The sequence below is a fragment of the Corythoichthys intestinalis genome, chromosome 1 (assembly GCF_030265065.1).
Source record: "Corythoichthys intestinalis isolate RoL2023-P3 chromosome 1, ASM3026506v1, whole genome shotgun sequence".
In the NCBI taxonomy this organism is placed as follows: Eukaryota; Metazoa; Chordata; class Actinopteri; order Syngnathiformes; family Syngnathidae; genus Corythoichthys; species Corythoichthys intestinalis.
Genome location: NC_080395.1, coordinates 11,148,534 through 11,163,748, shown reverse-complemented (window position 1 = coordinate 11,163,748; position 15,215 = coordinate 11,148,534). Strand labels below are relative to the sequence as shown.

Below are 15,215 nucleotides of genomic sequence, written 5' to 3'. Positions count from 1 at the left end.
AGAAAATTGAGATTTTAAGCTTTCCAATGATGCACATGCATTTCGAAAAGTTTTGAAAGTTGGCCAAATTAAGGATCTCAGAGCGGAACTTCAAGTCATCTGAGTGTTTTCCGCCATATATATGTATAACTCGGTGTAATTCTTCCTTGCGCTCTTCTTCTTTCGTACTTCAGGAATGGTTAGCAGAGAGAAAAAAAGCTAAATTAAATGAGCCTGAGAAGCTTCAATAGTTAAAAATGAAGCGAGTTCATTGTAATGTTCCTTGATGGAAGAAGTGCAGCGGAAGCACTCCAGTAAATTCAGAAAGTCGGTGTATAAGTTTACGAAATATTTAAATTCTGAGACTTCAAAATTGAATTCTTGATAGTTATGACTCAAATTTGGAAATGTTTATCATCCTTATTCAACATTTTTGGAGTCCAAGGATGTGAAGTTGTGATGAAACCTCCAAACGCTTCAACATATTACACTGAAGTTTCAGCACCTGAACATTTCTACTTCCAGTTCACACGACGCAACCTCTTTGTACCCATCCGGGGCTTGCCTGTCTTTCGTGTTCCATTCTCCAAAACAAATGACCTCCTTCAAAGCATTTTCATTGGGTAAGTACCGAAGTAAGAATTTAGTGGACTAGAAAATATATTAAAGCATAGTGTAATCGATTTGCTGTATGTTGAAGCTTCGCAGACTTACCGAACTTAGTCTAGCTTGCTAGCTAAAAGCCGCTAACGCATTCCGATTGCTTTGGCTTAACGCCACTTCGGATTTGTAAAGTTTCTTTTAAGAAAAAGTAGATCGGTTAACATGAGAGTGATTACATTGCATTGTATAAGACGCTTCTCGATTTGTCTTGAAGATGTGACAAATTGCTACTGACTGGAGGCCAACGCAATCCCTAACATCAAAGAGTAGAACGTGGAAAATGAGGAGAGGATTTCCAGCTCACGACGAACAACTGAAAAACAAAAGAAAATGAAGGTTAGATCATGACATTAGTTGTTTTATTTCTCATGCAATATTAGACTTGGTTTGATGTGATCGTTAATGTCGGGAAGTATTTCTCAAATAGTGGAGCGCGCCCCCCAGAGGGGCGCAGAGCGATGCAGTGGGTGGCGCATGTGACCTCGGGCAACATACTTTTTGCTGTTCTAGAATAAAGTGTATTTGCACATCCACTCCATTGCACCATTGCATTCTTATTTTCAGAGTGTGTGCAGTATTTTTGAACCACACAAGAGCACAGAGCTATGAAGAGCTGTGCGCCATTTTTTTTTGGCAGGGCTCACGCAGCGACCCCCTGTCTTCTCCGGTTCTCACGTGTCCGCCCGAGGAGCGCCATGTTCGCCTTGGGATTTTCACAACAACCCCCCAGTCCCCGGGTTAGGAACAGTTCCATTCCTACACTGGAGATGTACCGTAATTTCCCGAAAATAAGGCGCACTTTTTCCCCCCAAATCCACTTGTAAAATCGAGGGTGCGCATTATACACGGGTATGTGGATGGAAACAGAAATAAATACATATAAATATGTATATTTTAAGACTTTTTCTTTATTGACACGGCCATGTTGTGTTGAAGATAACGCATACGGTGATCTGTTGCCGCTATTACGGTATATTACGTCACCGTTTGTTTTGGTGATACTTCACTCTGATTGGTCGAATGACTTCCGTGAGTTCGTTTCGTCTGCACTGTTATGAGCTCCTTTCGTTTTGCCACTTCAGTCGTCACTTTAATTTTACAGTATAATTCCAAGGAAGATACATTTGCAGTATTTCATGATGATGAAATGAGCAAGCTACACGGCAGCCTTCAAAAGGAAAGTAATTTCCGTATCTGAGGAAGCTGGAATTCGTGAAGCGGCAAGACGGTATGACGTCGGAGAATCGAGTGTGCGAAATTGGAAACGAATGAAGAAGCAGCTGGAACAAGCAAAGTCATCAGCAAAAGCAATTGGTAGGGGCAGAAAAGCACTTATAAGAATGCTTTAGATGTTCATGTATAATACAGATATGGCTGTTTGTTTTCTCACGGGTTCTCTTAAGTTGGAGAAGTTGTTAAAGGTTGTTACAGTAATGTTTTGCACTACCGGAACGGTAATTATCACTGTGCTATGCTTGTGCTGTGTTATGTCTGTTTATAATTTGTGAAATTAAAATGACATTTCTGTATTTCTACACAAGCTGTTTTCTTGTATTCTACCATATTTATTGGTGCTAAAATTAGGGTGCGCGTTATACACGGGTATAAGAATTTTCCCTGGATTTTGCAGGTAAATTGGGGGTGCGCGTTATACACGGGTGCGCCTTATATTTGGGAAATTACGGTAACCCAAATTTCTGCTTAAGTCGGAATTAACTAGGGCTGCAGCTATGGAATATTTTAGTAATCGAGTATTCGACTGAAAATTCTATCGAATGATCGGATAGAACATATATTTTTTTAGGTAAAGAGCAATTATTAAATATACACGAAAAAACGAGATATTTCACCTAATATTGAACCATATTCAGACAATGTCTTTTTTTTGAGATGTACATTGTTGAAAACAGCAAATAGTTGCATCTCAAAAGTGACTAAGAAAAAAAAAAAAATTTAATGGCTTTTACTCAAAAAGCTTCTAGATCTAATAAAAAGAAATCTTATTTCCTACCTGAAAATGTCATTAAGCATAATAACACAAATTACTTAAAAGTTAGGTGTTTTTCCAATGTGTTTCAACTGAATTTCCATTTATGTCAAGCTATTTTTAAGTTTTAGTTTTAAGTTAGTCTAAATTGTAAGTAAAGCTGCAACTATCGATTATTTTAGTCGTCAATTAATCGATGAACTAGTTAGTTCGAATAATTGAGTAATCGGATAGGGAACATGAAAATTTTAAATACCTGAGCTGAGCCTCGAATGGTATTAACAAAAAAAAAAAAAAGAATATGTACAACAAAAGAACAATGGCTAACTTACATAGCAAAAGTTCACTAGCTTAAATGCTATAAAATTATAAGTTTTTTTTTTTTTTTTTTTAAATACAATGCTCTTAACAATTCTTCAGACGCATATTCCAGCCCAAAAAAAAAGGCTAAATAAACCTATAAATTACATTACGAATGCATTGAAAAAAACATTAGCTCAAACAAAAACTTGGTTTATGTCGGTCTTAACATGGAGCAGCTGGATTCAGCCATGTGAAATGAGGCAGACTAGAAGACGGTGTATCCACCCAAATCAATAAAACTAAATGCAAACACATTCAAAATAAACCTTTTCAACGGCACTTTAATTAAACGAATACTCGAAGCAGCTAAATTTAATTCGAATCCTTTTTCCTAATCTAATACTCGAGTTAATCGATTAATCGATGCAGTACTAGAACTAACCCTTTAACTACCGCCTATATCTCGAAATAACTATCCAAAAACACGTAATACGCCATTGTACTGCCCTCGCCAAGATGTTGGAGATAGGTCCGTGTGGTTTTCTGACTTTATTCAGCTGCTCATGACATCAACACTTGCAGAATGAAGTGCAGAGAGCATCACGAAGACCAGTTCAGTTTCATCGTCAATAACGGCAATTAAAATTTCAGTTGATAAATTGCTGCTGATACAGCAATAACAATGAACACAAACAATTAGCATGTATCAGTTAGCGTCCGCACATCATTTAAAAAAAACAACGCATCAACAAGTATTCAACCACAAATGGAAAAAGCACAAAAAAACACTACAAATGATGTTGGCTCTGGATGCTTCGAAAGTAACAAATGTGCGCGCAGGGTCTTTCCTCTCTCACACTCGGCCTCCTTGTGTGTATGCATGCGCTCACCCTAGGGCGAGCAAATACGTTCTTCGTGTGTAAATGCGCTCTGAAGTTTTGAAAGTCTCGCGTGCGGAAGTGCTACCTGCCCTACGTTTCTTACGCCAAAATAAAAGCATGCTTCTCAAAATAAAAGTCAGCATTATAAAAAAAAAAAAAAAAAACACTGCAGACTCCAGCGCCGTGAAGTTGAAATCGCATCAGTCGGGGATGTCGTAACCCGGGGACTACCAGTTTTTCTCTAAATTTCTCCGACGTCAGCAAATCAAATGATTTTTTTTTTTTTTTTCCACCCAGTGTCCAACAGATGTCACTGTAGAAGATCTTCACCCTGAGAGGCACGATCCCCTCCACGTGAAACAGGAGGAGGAGTCTGACATGCCGTGGATCAAACAGGAGGCGGAGCCAGAATCCCCTGACATTAAAGAAGAAAAACAGGAAGTTGAAATCCTCAAGTTTCCAATGAGTGCAACTATAAAGAGCGAAGAAGACGAAGGTCCAAGTGATGAGAGCGGAGCAGCCAAACCTTGGAGTGACAGTTCATTTCAGCACCTGACAACAAAAGGGCAGGGACAATCGCAACCGAACGGACTCTTAGCTCCGCTTTCGGACAGTGACGACATAACGTCACACTCATCTGACTTTAATACTGATGAGGAGGATGATGACTTTGACCAAAATGCTTCAAAATCCTTAGACAAGTCCTCATTGAAAACAGATGCAAAAGAATGCACGGTTGGGAAACCTTTTGCCTGCACACTTTGTGGTAAAAGATTTACTCGGAAGGGACATTTAGTATCGCACACAAGAAACCACACTGGAGAGAAGCCATTTGCCTGTACACTTTGTGGTAAAAGATTCACTCAGAAGAGACGTTTAGTATCACACACAAGAAGCCACGCTGGAGAGAAGCCTTTTGCCTGCACACTTTGTGGTAAAAAATTCATCGAGAAGGGAGGTTTAAACAAACACACAAGCAGACACAGTGGAGAGAAGCTTTTCGCCTGCACACTTTGCGATAAAAGATTCGCTCAGAAGGTACATTTAGTGTCACACACAAAAACACACACTGGAGAAAAGCCTTTTCCCTGCATATCTTGTGGCAAACGATTCACCCATAGGGGAAATTTAAACAGACACACAATCAGACACACTGGAGAGAAGCCTTTCGCCTGCACACTTTGCGATAAAAGATTCGTTCAAAAGAAAGATTTAGAAAAGCATAAGCGTACACACACCGGAGAAAAGCCTTTTGCATGCTCACTTTGTGGTGAAAGATTCGCTCAGAAAGGAAATTTGGTAACGCACGTAAGAAGCCACACTGAGTAAAAACCTTGGAATTGCAGCGTGTGACAAAATATTCTGATTCATGCCACACATTTACAGTAGAAAAATCCCTTCAATTTCATTATTCAGTTTCCCTTGAGCCTCTTTTGAAAAAGGTTTTGAAAAGATTTTTCAGGTGCTGTTCTTTTTCTCAACTCTCCAATATATATGGCGGAAAACATTCAGGTGACTTGAAGTTCCGCTCCGAGACCCCCAATTTGGCCAAATTTCAAAATTGTCCGATATGCACGTGTGATACATCATTGGAAAGCTTAAAATCTCAATTTTCTGGGGGAAGAAAGATTTTGAAAAGGAGGGCCTTTAAAACATGTTTTTTTAATAAACAGCAAAACCCTAACTGGAGGCGAGAGCACACAAGAGCAGAATTAAAGACGCCACGATTTTAATGAGATATTATCGTGTACTTACCTTGTTTCGATCCAAAAAGTCCCATGTAGTGTGTATCACCAAGTGTGAAGGCACATATGTGAAAGGCCAACGCCGGATTTGGGGGGATTTTATGAGTGAAACATGGTCATAAAGCAAGCGTCGCGATGCAGAAATCGCAGACATCAAGGAGTGGTCGAGATGTTCTTTTTCATATATTTACCCTTTTAAACGATTTTTTCCGATTTTTCTTTGTTTGGATCGGATTATTTGTCATCTAAAATATTGGGGAAAATGTGACAGTGATAAAAAAAAATACAATTAAGCGATAGTTACGAGGTAGATATCCGTGACTTTTTTAGACGCTAATTTTCAAAAGTTTAAAATATGCGAGTGAATAATATTTTAAAGTCGTTTTTTTTTTTTACCGAAATATTAGACATGAATTAATTATTCAAAGCTAAAAATGACAGACATTTCAGATAATAAATATGATTACTTACCTTCTTTTTATGGCTATGTTGAAACAGAAGCGGTTGCAGGACGTCTGTAAACGGGGGTTTCCAGCGTAAAACGGACAAATTAAAAATAGTTCGGGGACTTGATTCGCCATGAATCTGCTATGGCAGCATATATACATATTGTTCTATCAAACACCCAACAGTTTTTTTGGCTTAAAAAACAGCAGTTTATTTTAAAGAGGGGTGCAAAAGCAGAAACTGCTTTTTTCAGCCTTGTCTGTGTTTTCCGCCATATACTAAGCTTGAGAACGATAAACCGATACGACCAGATATCCGGTTTTACAGGTGAGCGATACGGCGTTATCGATAGCAAACTAACCAATCGATAGTAAATTGCAAGTAAACCTGAAATGTATCGATAGCAGAACAAGGATTCGGCTATTGCGAGAGTAAGAATCGGTTATCAGCGGCCATACCATTGCATTGCTAATTTTATGTATCAAGCGATGTGTGGAAGAATGACAATTAGCATTTACTTCTTTCATGCTGCGCTGTTCCTTCCACACTGCTCAGTTCGCAGAAGTCGGCGCTCGAAGCTTGCAACTGTAGATTCTACGACGTGCCTGTGATTGGCCCCGAAATGTAGACCGCTCCCCGCCTTTTTTTCGGCCGCGACCAATCGGCTCTCCTCGCCTAGAACTGTAGACTCTAAGACACGCCTGTGATTGGCCCCGAAATGTAGACCGCGGCCCGCCTCCTGCTTTTGCTGTAGAAAATCCGACATCGCAGTTGGCCAAAATGTAGACCACGGCCCGCCTCCTTTTTTCGGCCGCGGCCAGTCGGCTCTCCTCGCCTAGAACTGTGGACTCTACGACGCGCCTGTGATTGGCCCAAAAGACGCAATCGGCGAAAAGACCCACGCTCCCCCTTCAAGCTGAACAGGTAAGTATTAGGCTTGAGCGTTTACGTCACAGCAATTAGGGATTTTGAGAGATTTCGTACAATTTGACAACAGCGCAGCCATGTTGGAAGCAGGTCTGGATCGTGGGACATTTAAACTTCAAACGGCATATACAATTCAACTACGAATGCCAAAGATGGAAAAAAAGGAAAACTTGCCAGTTCGATACAGAGACAAACTCGTTACTAAGGCGAAGGACGGATATCTGATCAAACTTTTTTTTTATTTAAGTGTGTGTGCGTAAACATGTTGTACTTATTTGTGCCCACCAGATCGAATTGGAAGGATGGCAAAAAAATTGGGAATCTGAACCTCATGGGCTACCCGCTGCGGACATAAAGTGGCTGAAGGAGGACAGTGAAAAAGGCTTGTTTGAAAAAGAGGTCACCTACGTGTACAGACGTGGGGTGACAAAGAGGTGGCGTTTCCTCAAAAATGACATGTGGTTTTACCCCCCTGAGCCACCTGGCGTAGCCAGAGCAGGAGGCGTACTTTTGGCGGACTCCTTCTTCCGCAGCCGTGTGTTTTTCTGGAGGCCTGTGGGCGTGTGGGGTTACAGTGTACGCTGTCCGCGAAAAGACTGTCCCGCACGCGAATTAAAAGACGTCTTTTTGTCCCACTGCGGGTACTCCAAGACGGTGCGGCAAATCTGTGACCTCTCCGGATGGTACTCCATGCTGACCGAGGTGCTGGCCTGCAACGCCTGCAGGAAAGCAGCCCAAGACTCTGAGGAGCATTCCATCGGCCGATTCCTGTCATGGGACAATGACATATTGTCCCAGCTCTCTCCCGGCCACCGTGAAATATTCCCGGCAGTCTTGGCTCCGCAGTGAGTAAAATGTTGATATACAGTATATTCAAATGTGCTGTTAGTGCATTGCTACACGCCACACAACAGACCACCAGATTCAAAAGGCATATTACTGATGTTTTCTAAATTTCTCTGATATCATCAGATGCGGTGTGGACAAGCAAGTCCTGTCCTTGATAGAGGACTGTGCGGAGGGGAACACCATGACAAAGCTCCATAGGCAAATTCTGGAGAGGCACAGTGCGGAGTACCTGCACAGGCTAGATCTCTACACCACCCTCCTCACCCAAATCAGCAAAGCGGGCGGGATTGTAAGTAAGTGCAATTCCGTTGAAATGTTACAACTACAAAAAAACGGACAGACATACACAACTCCCTCCGTCCCTATCTATCTATAGCTCTAATCTTCTCAGTTTCCCTCTTTGCAGGATCGATGGGCGCCCAGGAATTCCAGCCGCCACGAAGAAAGCTGCCACCTCCCAAACTTCTAAGGAAGGTCTTTCTTATCTCACAGCTCGACAAGATCGAGGACTACCGAACCCAAATTATGTCCACGTTTGGTCAAGTGCTAAAATTCGACTCCACAAGAAAGGTAACGTATTACTCTTCATGTACAGAGTTATGTTTATTGGCGCGAGCCTTTGTCTGATGGTGGTTCACATGCAATGAGGATCCACAACACCATTGCAACTGTTTTCTGTTTTTGACTCTTACCCACTTAACCACTCTTTTCCACCAGATCTGTAAGAAACTATCAGGAGAGGGAAAAGGCACGGCGGCTTGGTGCACCAACGTGGGGAACGAGCAAGGACAGATCCTCACGTCAGTCCTCACTTGCGCGGAGTCCCTGACCATGTTGCGGCCGATGGCGCTGGGTCTCATGGATCGCTATCAGAAAGCTGGGGAGGCAGCCCCCGAGCTCATGTACGTCGATCGCGGCTGCTGCCGTAGCCGCGGCCTGTCTGCCGTAGGACAGCTCTTTGACAGTTGGGCGGACAGTGGGATGATCGTCCGCCTCGACGCCTTCTATTGGATCCACAGTTTCGACGCGGCACTCCTGACGAACCACCACGCCAAGTACAGCCTCTTCAAATCGGCTCTCTCCGCCGCGGTCTTCGCATACAACAAGGACGACATGGCTCTACTCGTCGAGTCAGAGCGCGCCGGCCATCACACCGGCTACAGGACATTGACGGACATCGAGGTGGTGGAAAAGCTGCTCCGAAAAGACCACCTCAAGCACTACGTGCGGAGGATAACAGTCGGCGCGCAGGAGACCTTCAGACGTGTGCAACGTGCCATAGACATCTTGAAGGGGCCGGCGGGGAAGGATGAGAACCAGATCCACCTTTTCAAAGACGCTGCCGCCATCGACCACGTCTGGGACAACCAGCAGAAGCACCTAGAATGTCTGCAGGACCCACCGGGCCGTGACATGTACACCGTAGTGGGCTACGCCATCCGCAATGGTGTGAGACTGCCCCGCTACCGTTGCGTGAGGAGCAGCAACAGCCTGGAGGGGTTCCACGCCTTCATCCCCGGAATGATCCCGGGTCCTCACTGCGGGGCCGTACCTTTTCAGGTTTACCTGCTGAGCGGCATCGCACGCTGGAACGCAGACCGAGAGGCGTGTAACATCAAAGGCCAGAAGGGGCGAGTTCACCGCTTGTACTCAACTCCCCTGATCCACCGCATAAACAAGAGGTGCCAGGAGTTTTTCCATCGGATAGAGGAGGTCAATCACCGGCTCCCTGTTCCCACCCATGATGAGCGACTGGGCTTGGAGTACCTGTTGGCCCAGTCCACGGACGAGTTCAACGTCAGGGAGCACTACTCCAAGGCCAGCGCCACCATCCTGGCCACGGAGGACCACGATGACGAGTCGGAGGAGGAGGAGAAAAAGGAGGAGGCTATCGAGGAGGACGACGATGCCGGTTACAACAGCGACCGCGAGACTCAAGGGTCGGCCCCGCTCGGTCAGCTGCTGCAGCTGACTGAGCGGGCCGTGGCCTCGGAGCTGGATCCCTGCGCCGAGGATGTGTGCAGCCTTCACCATCTGCCCGGCTACCAGCACGTCGAGACACTGAGCAGGGTGCTGGTGGAGATTGCCTTGGAGGAGGGGAAGTTGAGTCTCACCGATTCAGTCAGGCAGCGGGTCTTGGCTGCGTGGAACCAGCTGGACCTCCATGATCGCCAGATACAAGAGTTCGACAGCCTCTACGCATCTCGCTGGGGACACTCCCTATTCGGCCTCACCAACGGCGACCCAGCCAGCGCTTCTTTGGTCCAGAAACTCAAGTTGTCTAAGCGCTATTCGCCTGCCCACCTGCTGGACTCGCGAAAGAACCGCCTGATGTATTGCGTCATCAAGCAGTTGTGGCTCCACCCAGGCTGTGGCGCCGCAAGACAAGGGAGCCCCGTCAGGCAAGCTGTCACCCGGATGTACCAGCGCGCCCAGCAGCGGGTGACGGTGGATGACCTTGTGCTCAAAAAACTCGGCATTCCCTTCCTGAAGGTGAACAGCAAGTGCGTCAGCGATTTCATTAGGAGACAAGAAGCCATGTCAGCCAACAAAGTGACAGACCAAGGCCTTTCTGTCCTCCAACGGCCACAGAGCTTGTCTGACACCAGTCTGCCCCCCGCTCTGGAGCTCCCCGACATCAGGCCCCAAACTGACCGGCCCCAGGTCTGTTTTAACGTCGTGCCCTCCATGGCCGGGACACGGCAGCTCAAGCGCAGGTACATAAATTTACCTATAGCGCCCCGCCCCTCCACGTTCCCTTCTACGCCGCTTGCAGGCGGCTTCGCCGTGGTGCCTCCCCACTATACTGTCACCACCCCTCCTTCGCAGACTCTCGTTGTTGTACCTTCGGCGCCGCTTGCGGTACACGGTCACGTGCCACCTCCCAACTCCACAGCCGCCCCCACCGCTTCACAGACTACTGACACTGCGCATCTGTCTGGCGCCCCACAGGGTCCCGCCAGATCCACTTACTACAAACGGCTCGCCAATAACAAACCTGCTTTTGCTGTCAACAGTGTGAAATACTACAACTGTGCCCTGTGTGGTCAATCCACACAGGGCCACAAAAAATATAAAAAAAAGACATACTGTGAAACGGCCAGGGCCTCCACGTCCAAAGGACTTTCTGGCAGGTCCTTTGCAAATTTTGTCAATTTTAAGGGCGCAGTTGATGACCTTTTGAAATAAAACATTGATACGTACTTCATGTCTCAGCTACCTTATTTTACACACTCCCCCCTGCCCCCAGTCCTGTATATTGTGCACTTACTCAATGAGTGCAGAAGGAAGATTTAAAACCAAATCCTTATTTCTCAACAATACCTGCAAAAACTTGCTTATCATGAAACTTATTTAAGACTCAATAAAGGTTGCTTAACTTTTACTGTCTACTATATCTCCTTTATGTAATTAAATACAAGAAAAAAAGGCTGGAATTTCAGTTGAGTATAATAAATACATTTAAAGAAAACAGACATTTTAAAAAATCCAAATGCCCTTAACTGCAAGTTGGGGGGGGCTAAGAGCAGCTAAAACACAGTAATGAAGAAATCCTATAATGCTGCGCTTCGGACTGCGACGCTACTTGAAGAAAACATCGTCGAACATTTGGTCCTGCCCTCCCGCAGCCTCTGAACAGATGCTCAACCACCCTGCAGACTGGAAGGATGCCAAGACCACCCATAGTTACTTGTTACCTGCTGGGCAGAATGACACCCTGAAGGAAAATTTAAAACCTAGTGACTTATTTCTAAAGGCAAGGCAAATTTATTTATATAGCACAATTCAACACAAGGCAATTCAAAGTGCTTTACATCACATGAAAATAATAAAAATCACATTAAAATCAATACAACGTAAAAAAGAATCGAAATAGGAAATAAAATTATACATAAAAATCGCATTTAATCACGAATACAATATAAAAAAAAAAAACATACTACTACTACTGCTAATAATTGAAATCAGCATTGGAGATAAGCACAAGAGGAATAGAAAGCAAATAGATTGACATACATAGACAGTTATGGATATGCAGTGTTAAACAAAAGCGATTTTAGCCCTGATTTAATGGAGCGAACAGTTTGAACATACTTCAGACCATCAGGTAAGTTGTTCCAGAATTGAGGAGCATTACCCTGCTTGGTTCTTGTTCATGGAACATACAGGAGACCGGTTCCAGACGACCTTAGGAGTCTAGATTTTTCATAGGAATCTAACAAATCAAGCATGTATTTTGGTCCAAGGCCATTGTGTTTTGTAGACAAGCAGTAGTATTTTGTAGTCTATCCTTTGACTCACTGGAAGCCAGTGTAACGATTTCAAAACCGGTGAAATGTGGTCCAGTTTCCTTGTATTTGTGAGGACTCTGGCTGCAGCATTCTGTACTAGCTGCAGCTTCCTGGCTGATTTTTTATCAAGACCTGTAAATATACCATTGCATTAGTCCAGTCTGCTGAAAATGAATGCATGAATAAGTTTTTCCATGTCTTGTTGAGTTGGAAGCCCCTTAATTCAGGCTATATTTTGTAGGTGGTAATAAGCAGTTTTAGTGACGGACTTTAGATGGCCATCAAATTTTAGGTCTGAGTCAATAATTACGCCAAGGTTTCTGACTTGATTTGTAGCTGTAAGTGACATTGTTCAAGGGTGCCTGCTAATCTTTGATCTTTCCTTTTTTGGCCCAAAAATTATCACTTATTTCTTCTCCACATTTAATTGGAGATTCATTGATTTGATGAATGCATTTACTCAGGGAGACTAAGGGACTAAAGTAACATTGGTTTCTCAACACTTCTATGTATATCTGATAAACACTTGCATATTGTAGTTTGCTATTAGCCTAGTTCAGGAGACGGCTATCTTTCTATTTATTTCAACATCAACACTCTACCTCCTTTGTACACTGCCTAGTTTGAATGTATTTTTAGGTACTTCTAGCATAAGTTATTTATTTATGCATTGACATTAATTCATTGTGTGATGCACTGATAGGGAGTTGCTATTTTTAAATATTGTACTAATTAAATGACAAAGCCTATTCCAAAATTCAAACTGGGCCTGCAGTGCAGTACGCAAGCGGAATTAGTGCTCATTGTTTAAATACTTTCAACTCATTCATAAACTGTTTTACAAACTCACGGCTGCCACCCTAAAGGGGATGCTCAATCTGAGTGGGTTCAGTCACAGATTGCAGACCAGAAGGACTGACCAATCGGAGCAGGGTTGGGGTGCCACCCCACAGTCTGGACTGATGACCAATCAGAGAAGGCGTCTTTAACTGTAGGGCAGAATGACAAAAATCAGTCAACATTTCTCGATTTGAAGATAGAGGCTGCATCGCTCCAGACCTTTGAACCTTGACCCTAAACTTTGACTCCGGGCATCAACGTTGCGTGCAGGAGTCGCCACAGTTGGATTGCGCTTCACGCGGAAGGAGGCCCCCCTATAATGGTAGGCGTGGCTACCTGGCAGATTGAAAGACTAATTTCTCATCATCTGCACCCGCTGAAAATATTACTCAAATTTGCATAATAATGCTATTTAAGACTTTTTTTTTCTACTGTCGTACGCACTTTTAAAGCACACATGCGTACACACACCGGGGAGAAGCCTTTTGTCTTCACATGTTGTGGTAAAAGATTCAGCAAGAAGGGAAATTAAAGAAACGCATAAGCACACACACTGTAGAAAAGCCTTTTGCCTGCTCACTTTGTGAGAGAAGATTTCGTACGAAGCATCAAGTGACAAGACACATGCTTACACACACTGGAGAAAAGCTTTTTGTCTGTACATGTTGTGGTAAACAATTCTCTGAGAAGACAGCTTTCAACAAAGACTCAGAAAATTACATTGTTTGATTTTTAAAGAATTCATTTGCAAATCATGGTGGAAAATAAGTATTTGGTCACCTACAAACAAGCAAGATTTCTGGCTGTCAAAGAGATCTAACTTCCTCTAACGAGGTCTAACGAGGCTCCACTCGTTACCTGTATCAATGGCACCTGTTTCAACTCATTATCGGTGTAAAAGACACCTGTCCACAACTTCAGTCAGTCACACTCCAAACTCCACTATGGCCAAGACCAAAGAGCTGTCGAAGGACACCAGAGACAAAATTTTAGACCTGCACTATGCTGGGAAGACTGAATTAACAATAGGTAAAACGCATGGTGTAAAGAAATCAACTATTGGGAGCAATTATTAGAAAATGGAAGACATACAAGACCACTGATAATCTCCCTCGATCTCTGGCTCCATGCAAGATTTCAACCTGTGGCGTCAAAATGATAAGAACGGTGAGCAAAAATCTCAGAACCACATGGGGGGGACCTAGTGAATGACTTACAGAGAGCTGGGACCACAGTAACAAAGGCTACTATAAGTAACACAATGCGCCGCCAGGGATTCAAATCCTGCACTGCCAGACGTGTCCCCCTGCTAAAGCCAGTACACGTCCAGGCCTGTCTGCGGTTTCCTAGAGAGCATTTGGATGATCCAGAAGAGGACTGGGAGAATGTGTCATGGTCAGATGAAACCAAAATAGAACTTTTTGGTAGAAACAAAGGTTCTTGTGTTTGGAGGAGAAACAATACTGAATTGCATCCGAAGAACACCATACCCACTGTGAAGCATGGGGGTGGAAACATCATGCTTTGGGGCTGTTTTTCTGCAAAGGGACCAGGATGACTAAAGGAAAGAATGAATGGGGCCATGTATTGAGAGATTTTGAGTGAAAATCTCCTTCCATCAGCAAGGGCATTGAAGATGAGACGTGGCTGGGTCTTTCAGCATGACAATGATCCCAAACACACAGCCAGGGCAACAAAGGAGTGGCTTCGTAAGAAGCATTTCAAGGTCCTGGAGTGGCCTAGCCAGTCTCCAGATCTCAACCTCATAGAAAATCTGTGGAGGGAGTTGAAAGTCCGTTTTGCCCAACGACAGCCCCAAACTATCACTGCTCTAGAGAAAATCTGCATGGAGGAATGGGCCAAAATACCAGCAACAGTGTGTGAAAAGCTTGTGAAGAGTTACAGAAAATGTTTGGCCTCCGTTATTGCCAACAAAGGGTACATAACAAAGTACTGAGATGAACTTTTGGTATTGATCACATACTTATTTTCCACCATGATTTGCAAATAAATTCTTTAAAAATCAAACAATGTGATTTTCTGTTTTTTTTTTTTTTTCCACATTCTGTCTCTCATGGTTGAGGTTTACCCATGTTAACAATCACAGGCCCCTCTTATATTTTCAAGTGGGAGAACTTGCACAATTAGTGGTTGACTAAATACATATTTGCCCCGCTGTATTCAGATTCCTGCGAAGCATTTACAGTAAAAGAAGCATTTCAATTTACTTCTTCAATTTCCCTTGATCCTCTTTTGAAAATGTTGTTGAAACAATTTTGCAGGTCCTGTTCATTTTCACAAA

The 15,215-nt window shown here is 43.7% G+C and overlaps 1 protein-coding gene across 2 annotated transcripts; it reads left to right on the top strand.

Annotated features, from left to right (window-relative positions):
* The first annotated feature begins 484 nt into the window (after positions 1–484).
* On the top strand, positions 485–12,023 carry LOC130927717 (uncharacterized). Of its 2 annotated transcripts, XM_057853703.1 has the most exons (7): positions 485–602; positions 857–978; positions 4,111–4,851; positions 7,221–7,777; positions 7,905–8,074; positions 8,188–8,351; positions 8,499–12,017. In XM_057853703.1, the coding sequence occupies exons 2-7, from the start codon at positions 973–975 to the stop codon at positions 10,968–10,970; spliced, it is 4,110 nt and encodes a 1,369-aa protein (XP_057709686.1). In that variant the 5' UTR covers positions 485–602; positions 857–972; the 3' UTR covers positions 10,971–12,017. The 2 variants fall into 2 exon arrangements, with proteins under 2 accessions (XP_057709686.1, XP_057709694.1); XM_057853711.1 differs by lacking the exons at positions 485–602; positions 857–978 and having other exon boundaries at positions 4,701–6,929; positions 8,499–12,023.
* Positions 12,024–15,215: the final 3,192 nt, after the last annotated feature.

Bases quoted from the DNA above. Each gene is read 5' to 3' on its own strand.
- LOC130927717 (XM_057853703.1), top strand. The intron at 4,852-7,220 runs GTACATTTAGTG...TGTGCCCACCAG, and splicing joins ATAAAAGATTCGCTCAGAAG to ATCGAATTGGAAGGATGGCA. The intron at 8,352-8,498 runs GTAACGTATTAC...CTTTTCCACCAG, and splicing joins AATTCGACTCCACAAGAAAG to ATCTGTAAGAAACTATCAGG.